Source organism: Alexandromys fortis, unplaced genomic scaffold, assembly GCF_014885135.2.
Source record: "Alexandromys fortis isolate MF-2015 unplaced genomic scaffold, M_Fortis_MF-2015_v1.1 scaffold_80, whole genome shotgun sequence".
NCBI lineage: Eukaryota > Metazoa > Chordata > Mammalia > Rodentia > Cricetidae > Alexandromys > Alexandromys fortis.
This window is the reverse complement of record NW_026068174.1, coordinates 40,640-51,401: the sequence shown is the minus strand read 5'-3', so window position 1 is coordinate 51,401 and position 10,762 is coordinate 40,640. Positions and strand designations below refer to the sequence as shown.

General features: G+C 43.8%; 1 protein-coding gene across 1 annotated transcript; it reads left to right on the top strand.

The window, feature by feature from the left end:
• The first annotated feature begins 392 nt into the window (after positions 1–392).
• Slfn11 (schlafen family member 11) lies at positions 393–10,756 on the top strand. The gene is given in 5 exon segments (XM_050128931.1): positions 393–2,768; positions 2,770–3,001; positions 6,106–6,258; positions 7,253–7,976; positions 8,312–10,756. Coding segments are annotated over 5 exon segments (2,817 nt in total). The 5' UTR covers positions 393–1,853; the 3' UTR covers positions 9,105–10,756.
• The last annotated feature ends 6 nt before the right edge of the window (positions 10,757–10,762 follow it).

Genomic DNA, 10,762 nt, shown 5'->3' with positions numbered 1-10,762 from the left:
GCCAACGGTTTTCTTTTCTCCTCTTTACCTTCTTCCAGATTCTGACCCACGATCTTGTCCAGACCTTGACTCTCAGGATCCTATTGTTTCAGTCACTCAGTCTCCTCCTCCTTCTTTAAGTTCTCAGCTCCCTACTGACTTTCTCTCATCCATGGTAAATATGGTCAAGCCTTTCCCATCTTAAAGAAAAACCAATCTTCAACCTCTCTTCCTCCATCCACATCTGCACCTCTCTTCATTAGTAAGTTTATCTAATGATTGTCTACATTTGATAACACTATTACTGTGCTGGCAATCATTCCTCAGCCCATGTGACATAATGGCAATTAGTATGGCTTTGCTTCCTGGACTTCTGTGAGCCTGAGCATAGTGTTAAGTGATTGGCAAATTATTTAATCCATATCAAGGTAAAAGATCCTTGCCCTGTTAGCAAGCACACGTGGTTAGGCATTTTAAGTCTCCATATAAATAAAACAATAGTATACTGTAAAGAGACTTTCTCTGTCCCACAAGATAGCCCCCAAATAACAACATGGAGAATTCTTATTAATTATGAATGCTCGGCCTTTGCTTGTTTCTAACTAGCTCTTACAACTTAATTTAACCCATTTCTATTCATCTGTGTGTTGCCATGTGGTTCATGACTTTTACCTCTCCTCCTGCATGTTCTGCTTCCTCTGTATCTGGCTGGTGACTCAACCTTTCTTCTTCCCTGGGTCCTCTCTATCCCCAGATATTCCACCTAAACTCTTCCTGCCTAGCTATTGGCCCTTCAGCTCTTTATTAAACCAATCATAGTGCACATCTTCACATAGTGTAAAGGGATGATCCTCAACAGTATGGGATAGAGCTGCCGGCCAAGCCATGTCTGTTGGCGCTCATCTCTAAGACCTCAGCTTCTGCAGTCTTCAAAGTCAGCCGCTGTGTCATTCATTAACTGTTTTTGCAGGGGAGGATAAAGACAGGGCTTCTCTGTGCAGCCTTGGCTGTCCTGGAACTCACTGTGTAGACCAGCCTGGCCTTGAACTCAGAGCTCCTCCTGCCTCTGCCTCCCAAGTGCTGGGACTAAAGACATGCACCTCCAGCTCCTGGCAGTTCACTAAATCCTACAATAAGACTTTCCAGTCTCACTTGCAGCACCTGTCAGTAGCTTAGAGACCTGGAAAGTCATCAGGTGGCCTTGTGCTCCATTCCCTGATGCCATAATCCATTGGTTTCTCCCACCTCTCCGGGTTTTCATGAGCTTCTTGACATCTCCTTCTAGTATAGTCTCTATTTATCCCATGATTCATTGGGAATAATTTCCAAGCTGTGAAATCTCATGCCATGGCATACCCTTCTGGTAGGTGATCTCTCCTGCTCCTGTACCTCAATGCTGATACCTTCACCCTGACAGTTCCAGTGAGTGGGTGACATTAGCTCCTCCTGGGAGCATTGTTAAACTAAAGAGTAATAGCCAAAGTAGTTCAAATACCTCTTTAATGTGTTTTTCCTCCCATAGCCCATATCTCATGTGATGGTAAGTTCTACGTTTTTTTAAATATGTATTTTACATATATGAGTGACTTGTCTTTGTATACACACCAGAAGAGGCTATCAAACCTATTACATATTGTTATGAGCCACCATGTGGGTGCTGAGAATTGAACTCAGGACCTCTGGAAGAGTAGCTAGTGCTCTTAATCACTGAGCCGTTTCTCCAGCCCCCAATAAGTTCTACTTTTATTGCCCCTCAAAAACAATTTCTAAAGATAAAGGACTGTTTTTTAATCTTACTTGATATTTTACTGCTTTGACGGGATATATTTGACTTAGATTAATATTTTCAGTAAGTAGATGAATGAATTGTGTCCATGAGAGAATTAATCTTACTAAAGGTAAAACAAGTGTTTGGATTGTTTGACTGCAGGACCAACATGGAAAGAAATCTCTCCTTTGAGATGGTAAAGTCTCACCCAGACTTGGTCATCCACATAAAAGACGTGACTCTCGGGGAAGAAAACCGAAAGAAAATGGACTCGAAGAAGAGAAATCTGGAGAAGACAAGAGTTACAGAGGCTGTCTGTGCTCTGTTAAACTCCGGAGGAGGAGTGATTGAGATACAAATGGCCAACAAGAGTGAGCAGCCCGTGGAGATGGGACTGGATTTGGAACAGTCTTTGAGAGAGCTTATCCAGTCTTCTGATTGGCAGGCTTTCTTTGAGACCCGACAACGAGGGAACCATTTTTACATTTTTGTTAAATCTTGGAGCCGTGGCCCTGAAAACAGTTCTTCTAAATTTCACATTTGCAGCCAAAACTCTTCCTTGTACTGTTGATCTGGAACATCAGTGATTCCCATGAGTTCGACAGATGCATTTGTATATCTAAAAAGTAAGAAGAATGTTGGATGTGGCCTGATTGATGGAGGAGCTCCACCTGTTAAAACTTCCAGAGTTATGCATCAGAACAGCCTTGAATCAGATCCTGCTGTTGATATTTTCCAAAGTGAGAAACTCGAATATGGTCAAATCTTGCTTTTTCCTGAATCTATACAAGTAGAGTTTAAACAATTCGATACAAAAAAAGCCCTAGATTACATTAAAAATATAATTCCAGAGTATGTCTCTGCATTTGCAAACACCAGCGGAGGCTACCTTTTCATTGGTGTGGAGGACAAGAGTAGGAAGGTCCTGGGATGCCCAAAAGAAAATGTTACCCGTGACTCTTTGGAAAGAGTGACAAACGAAGCAATATCTAAGTTGCCAGTTTTCCATTTTTGTTCATCTAAAAAAAATGGTTTCTCACAAGACCAGAGTCATAGATGTGTTTCACAAGGGGAATTTGCATGGTTATCTCTGTGCGATCAAAGTGGAGGCTTTCTGCTGTGCAGTGTTCTCAAAAGCTCCCATTTCATGGATGGTAGACAAGGAGAATAATGACAAGAATGATGACAAGAATGATGTCATCCGCAGACTGACTACTAAGGAATGGGTAGGCATGATGATGGCTGCTGATCCAGGTAAGAGGGGAGAGTTCTTCCTTCTCTGTGCTTTCTGCCTCTTTTGAGTTCCGTCACACTCCTAAAATCTGAGTTCATTATACCTACTGAAGTTGAATCTTTATGCTTTTTCAGATGCGAGAAATTTGTAGGTCTGGAGAGATGGCTCAGAGGTTAAGAGCATGGCTGCTCTTTTACAGGGCCTTCGTTCAATTCTCAGCAACTACATGATGGCTTACAATCATCTGTAATGAGACCTGGTGCCCCTCTTCTGACATGCATGCATACATGTAGGCAGAACACTGTATATATAGTAAATAAATAAATCTTTTTAAAATAGATATGGATTTCTTTTGTGCTTATGTTTGTTTTTGAGGCGGGGTTTCTTTGTCTAATAGTCCTGGCTATCCTAGACCTCACTTTGTAGACCAGGCTGTTGCCTCCCGAGTGCTGGGATTAAAGATGTGTGCCACCACCACCCGGCTAAATATGGACTTCTTTTTTGGCACACACATGCAAATGCCACAGTTCACACATGGAGGTCAGAGACCAACATGAGTCACTTCTCCTTCCACCAAGTGTGTGCCAGAGCAAACTCAGGTCATCAGGCCTGGAGGCAGGCACCTGTTTAGTTAGGGTTTAGTTAGGGTTTCTATTGTTGTTTTTTATTAATAATTTTTTATTTAGAAGAAAGTGCGAGTGTGGTCCCCACTACCACAAATTATGCAGTCCAGTGTCCCACATTTGGGGAAATCCCAGAGATCAACACATCCGGAATGCAATAGATAATCCTTGGACCATGACAACTCTTATAAAAGAAAACATTTAATTGTGGTGACTCACTTACAGTTTCAGGGATTCAGTCCATTATCATCATAGTGGGACATAGCAACATGTAGGCAGACATTGTGCTGGAGAAATAACTGAGAGTCCCACATCTTGCAGGCAACAGGAAGTGATCTGAGAGACTGGGTGGTATCTTGAGCATATATGAGACCTCAAAGCCTGCCTCCACAGTGACACACTTCCCCCATCAAGATTACACCTCCTCCAACAAGGCCACACTTCCTAGAAGTGCCGCTCCCTTTGGGTCCATTTTCTTTAAACCACCACAGTACCTTTACCCACTGAGCCATCTCACCAGCACCATAAAAAAGGGAGATCGTATTTACACACATGTTATTTAAACTCCTTTCACTGTCATTTGCTGGAACCTCATAACAATGATCACCTGGTACCAAAGTTTAGCATGTTACCAATTCTGCGAGTCAGGAACCCGCACCAGATGTGGCACATTTTGTTTGGACCTAATTGCTCTTTTTTGCTAAGTCTTCTTTGGCTAGCCAGTCTTTTGTGCTTCTATATGAATTTCAGGATTTTTATTCTTAGTTCTGTGAAAAGCATAATTGGAATTTGGTAGGACTTGTATTGACTCATTAGACCAAGTTTAGTGACCGCTATTTCCATAGGAGGCTTTTTCTTCCAGTTTCTGCCTCAGTGTTTGAAAGTTTTCATCGTAGAGGACTCTTGCCTCCTTGGTTAGGTACTTTCCCAGGGATTTTTCTGATGCAGTCGTTAATGAGATTTTCCAGATCTGTTTCTCGGCAAGTTTGTTACTGGTATACAGAAAAGCTGCTGGGTTTTTCTGTATGTTTTTATATCCTGCTACCTTGCTGAAAGTTATCAAATATAAGAGCTCACTGGTAGTCTTGAAGGTCTTTATGTTTAAGGTCAGATCATCTGCAAATGGGGATGACTGACTTCTTTTCTATTTGTACGCTTGCCTTGAATGAGAGTGAGCCCTCGATTTTGGAGGCAGAACTTTTAGCTGTGGATCCCCAAGTGGCAGCAGAGGCTGCAGGTCCAAAAACAGCTTTAGTGGGCAGTGGGTCCCAAGAGCAACCAGTCCCAGGCAGGGACAATGCTGTTCCCCAAGTGGCTGCAGTGGGCCATGAGAGTCAGCAAGTCCCATGTGGAGATACAGATGGGTGGGCACACCATGAGACCATGCCACAGGTCTCAAAAGGCAGCTGGTCCCTGGCAGGGAGCCATGTAGCAGCTGAAAGACAGAGACATGGATAGGCACGCAATGCAGGGTAAGATTGGATATTTGTTTAGTGGGTTATGAAGGGGAAAAGGGAGAAGGGGGGAAGAGCAGAGAGAAAAAAACAGGAGGGGGAAAGGGGAGAAGTAGAAGAGAGAGAGAGAGAGAGAGAGCGAGAGAGAGAGAAAGAGAGGAAATAACTCAGGCTGGAAGCTGAAGATCAGCTTGCATTGGCAAATGGGGGTATGGGGAGTGAGTGGGCATGGCTTGTCTCTTAAAGGGACAGAGCAGACCATTACACTGGTTTCATCAATGACATGCTGGTATTTATTGTTTAATCCCCATGTGTTTATAAAGTTTTATAGATTTTCTCTGGAGGTTTATAGTTGTATTTAATTTGGGTAATGAGAAACAAGAGATTATTATTTCTTTTTTTTTTCTTTTTCGAGACAGGGTTTCTCTGTGCATCAGCCCTGGCTGTCCAGGAACTAGCTCTGTAAACCAGGCTGACATCAAACTCACAAAGATCTGCCTGCCTCTGCCTCCCAGCTTGTGCTCTTGACCTCTGAGCCATCCCTCCAGTCCCAGGCTTCCTTTTCTGAGTCCAGCCTCCTACTACCTGAACTTTTTGTCATGTCAGCGCCCAGGCCTTCCTTGCCCCATGCTTACCTTCCACAGCTGTCTCCTACCCCGGAACTGTGGCAGGCCAGCACCAGAATCACTTATCTGAAATTGTTTTTTGTTATCAGGACCCCAGCATAGCTCAGTACTAACCAGTGGGTTCTCGACCCAGTTGACACCCAGTGAAGTGACAAAGTGGGCCTCCTCTCCACTGTTTACCCGCGATGTCAGAGGAGTCACTGCCTCCCCAGAACCTTCAATTGCACTTGTAGCTTTTGAGGATTCTGATTCTGACATGTAGTTGGGACTAGTGGTCTCTTCACCAGGGTTGTTTATATAACCTTCTGGATCAAGCTTCAGCTTCCTTTCTGTGTGGTTCTATTCTTCTTCCAATTCTTCCCCTTTGGAATAGAGCCTGTGCTTTGTTATTCTGATGGGTTTCATTCACTGTGTCACACAGAGACAGCTTCCAACCAGTCGTCTTCCCTGGGTAACCTGTGTGAAGATTTTGAGTGTCAGCTGAGTCTCTCCAACAGCCCTCCACGCTGCAGACCAGTGTATTCTAAGAAAGGACTGGAGCATAAAGTCGACCTCCAAAAGCGTTTATTTCCAGGTATGAACAGCTAGTTTTTCCATTAGGAGGAAGAGACAAATCGTTTAACACCTTTGCTAAAAAAGAAATCAAAGAGAATGCCTTGTGCAGCACCAAGTTTATGATGTAACAGCACTACAGACCTCTTGGGAATGAGGTGCAGGTACCATGAAGTCATCGAGCATGGTATTAGCAAACTCTGATAGCTAAATATGCAGAGATTATGGTCCCCACCAGGAATTTAAACAGCATTTCTAGGGCTTGAGCATATGCATTTGAGTCAGCTTCTCAAGGGTTCAGAACTCACTGAACCAGTACAGCCATAGTAGAAGAATCTAATGTAACAATAATTGCACAGATTTCTTTTCTGCACAATCTTGGGCTCAGTAGCTTCCACTTTGGTTGGCACTGAATTTTCTGTAAGATAGTGGGAGGACCACATCATTCCATCAGCTTGGTGGAATATGAGTTGCAGGGGATGTAGACAGACGGAATTTCCCTTAAGCTGTATTGCACATAGGAGCTTAGTTCTCTTTGGATTTGAAAATGTTTTATAACTTTAATTTTTGTTGAAACAGAATTTTTCATACAATATATTCCTCCCCTTGCTCCTCCCAGCTCCTCAACACCTCCCCATCCTAAAATCCACATTCTTTCCCCTCTCTCCCATTGTAAACAAATAGGCAACTGAAACAAACAAAGCAGAATAGGGAAAAAAAAAACACAGAAAATAAGAACCAAAGAAAAAGAACAAGAAACACACACACACACAAACTATAAGAACACAAAATCAGAAAGCATAATAAATGAGCAGAAGACCTGTAAGGTAAGAAATGTACCCAGACAAAGCATATGAGGGGAAAAAATTTCAAGAAATACCATTGAGTTTATTTTGTGTTGGTAATCTACTTAATTCTCTGTTTTAAACATAATATATGGAAAAAACATAATATATGAGTCATAGAAGAATATACAAACACTTACTTGAAATCTTGTTTATTCTTCCCATGTCCAGTGTCACCAGGATGTTTGAAATATACTCCTGAATCCCTCTGGCAGGAGCTGTGCTCACAGAATGAGGGACTGGAGGACTTATTAAGCCAGCAAATGTGCTCTGTCCCCTGTGGTCTGCTGATCCTCTCGAGAAGCTGGGCTGTGGACCTGAACTTGGAAGAGAGGCAGGGAGTCATCTGCGATGCTCTACTGATTGCAGAGGATAGCCCTCCCACCCTCTACACCATCCTTGGGCAGCAGGATGAGGGGGCACAGGACTACTGTACCCACACTGCCTTTACTCTCAAGCAGAAGCTAGTGAACACTGGTGGCTACCCTGGGAGGGTGTGCGTCATGACCAAGGTTCTCTGCCTGGAATCCAAGAGCAATGAAGAGACCAGTGAGAGGTCACCCTCTCCTATAGATTACCCACGTTCCTATAACCTTGCAAACACCCAGGAAATGGAAGCCTTGCTGCAGGCGCTTGTGATTGTCTTGCTCAACTTCAGATCTTTCTTGAGTGACCAGCTTGGCTGTGAAATTTTGAATCTTCTCACAGCCCAACAGTATGAGATATTCTCAAAAAATCTCCGCAAAAACAAGGAACTGTTTGTGCATGGCTTACCAGGGTCGGGCAAGACAGTCATGGCCATCAAGATCATGGAAAAGATCAGAAACACATTTCACTGTGGAACAGATAGAATTCTCTACATCTGTGAAAATCGACGCTTGAGGGACTTTATCAGGTAAGTGTTGGATCTTACATCTGTGTATTATCAGTCTGGTCTTGAAAATTTCTTTTTTTTCCCGAGACAGGATTTCTCCGTAGCTTTTTGGTTCCTGTCCTGGAACTAGCTCTTCTCTAGACCAGGCTGGCCTCAAACTCACAGAGATCCGCCTGCCTTTGCCTCCAGAGTGCTGGGATTAAAGGCGTGTGCCACCACCGCCCGGCCTTGAATATTTCTCTTAAGTGACCCTGATTCTTGGGAATTAGACAGTACAAAGACCTATAACAGCAGTGCTGTGTCACAGGGCATTGATGCTGTTAGAGAAACACCTAATGTCCTTTTCACTGTTACAGGGCAAAAAATATTTGCCAGGCAGTGACCCGGAAAACTTTCATGGAGTTTGAGACAGACATGATCCAACACATCATTGTTGACGAAGCCCAGAATTTCCGCACTGAAGATGGGGACTGGTATAAGAAGGCAAAGCTCATCACTCAGAGAGAGAAAGATTGTCCCGGAATTCTCTGGATCTTTCTAGACTATTTTCAGACCAGCCACATGCAACAGAGTGGCCTCCCAAGTTTCTCACGCCAATATCCAAAGGAAGAGCTCACAAGAGTGGTACGCAATGCAGATAAAATAGCTGAGTTCTTTCAGAAGAAGTTAGAGGAAATCAGAGATAACCCTCCATGCAGGATCCCTCCTGAGTCCCTGGAGATGCTCAATGAATTTACCTGGACTCATGGTGTACCTGGCAGCTTTGAGCTCAGACACTTGAACTTGAGAGAGATTGTGAACTATGTAGCAAATAAGTGCAATTCTTTCTTGAGGAGTGGCTACTCTCCCCACGATATCGCTGTGCTTTTCAGCACGGAAGAGGAAACAAATATATATAAAGATCGGTTCCTGAAAGAAATGAGGAAGAGGAGAGTGTCTCAGATGGATGATGCTTTTGTCTATCCTCCTGATATGTTTGACAGCATCCGTCGATTCTCAGGCCTGGAAAAAAGCATTGTGTTTGGCATTAACCCCCGTTCAGTTGAACGGGGCATTTTCTGCAACCTATTGCTCTGCTTGGCTTCCAGAGCAAGGAAACATCTGTATATTCTGTTGTGTCCTGATCGTTCTACTCCTATCAGGATGTAGCTCAATAGCCGAATGGGATGCATGAGGTCCTAGGTTCATTTACTGCTGATAGGAAAGCAAAACCTAGTCGAGGCTCTTCAGTAAAAGAAGAAAGATAAGATACAACAAAACTCTTGTCCTACAGTTTCAGAAAACGCTGGCAAAAAGATTACCAGTGGGCACTGAAGCTCACTGTGACTCTGAGGCTGACAGAAAAGTTGAAGAAAAAACTGGGAAAATAATGTGCATTTGACACATGCTGGGAAAATATTGAAAACACAAAGATTGAAACTAGATAAAAACAATGCAATATAGTAAGGCATATCTGATTTTTAAAACAGGCTTCGACTTTAAATTGATAAATACTTTTATGAAAATTTAATGTATTTACAGCTTTAAAGATAAAAACTAAAAACACCCCGGTGTCTAAAGAGAAAACATGGGCCACTCCCAGACCCATCCAGCAGCAGCCAGAAGGCCACTGTGTGAGTGAGCAGAGGTATGGTATGGTGTCTTGAGTGTGTGTATGTGTGTGTCTGTGACAGAAAGGAGAGAGGAGAGAGGAGAGAGGAGAGAGGAGAGAGAGAGAGAGAGAGAGAGAGAGAGAGAGAGAGAGAGAGAGAGAGAGAGAGAGAGAGAGAGATATTCAGGTCCTGTGGACAGAAGCCTATATGAAGAGAGGAGGAAGAGATCAGGCTGAGATTGTGAGGTAGCTGACCCCTTGACCAGCAGCAACACACTGGAAAGTGAGCCCTGCACTTTGTCTGGGCAGTGCAGCAGAGGTGACCCTTTTGGGGAGAGCACAGGTGAGCCCACCCTGAGGACCTGAGCATGGGACACCTAGTCCTACCCCTCATTTGCCACATAGCAGCATCAGCTGAGGAGAGAATCCCTCCTCCTCCCATCAATGCCTGGGGCAGGTGGAAGAGCTGACCTGTGATCACAAGAGCAGGAGACCTGTCCTGACCCCCACCAGCTGCAGCACTCAGGAGAGCATCCCCTGCACCTTGCCAGGGCCGCACAATTGAACCAACACTGTTAGGGCAGGTGTAGGAGAGTCAACACCGAAATTGTTACTATGGGAGAATGTCCCGTTTCCCATCTGGTGGGCCCATCCTGCAGCTGCCCAGGCCCCGACTCGGAGTTATGCCTGGCCTGTTCCAGCATCCATGATCTGCTGGAGCACAGTGTGGGGACTTGACCCATAGACCCAAAGCTGCAGGATCTCCACAGCACAGGGCAGCAGTGGGATGTCCAGGAGTATCACTCAGACTTTGACAACATAAAGGCCTCTTCCTTACAGTGATGCTAATTGGGAGTGGTAGGGTCTTTAGGGGATGTCCCTGTGGAGACTCTCAGGAAAATCCCCTAAGAGTATAAACAGGGCACAATAGGAGCTGTAGGACAGAAAAGGACTCATAGTTCACCCATCACAGAAACTTTGTCTTTTGATTAGAATGGATTTAAGAGAATTGTGATTTCACAAACTGTGTGTTTATGCTAGAGTTATGGTATTGACCTGTTAATGTTTGTAGTTTATTATGAAGATGCTACTGATTAGAAAAAGAGTAGAGCTTGTCTGAGAAAATTTTAATATGATATATCCTTAGATTTGATATGTTTAAAAGAACAAATTTGGAATTTGATTGTAGCTACAAACTGTTAAAGATATTGTGAGG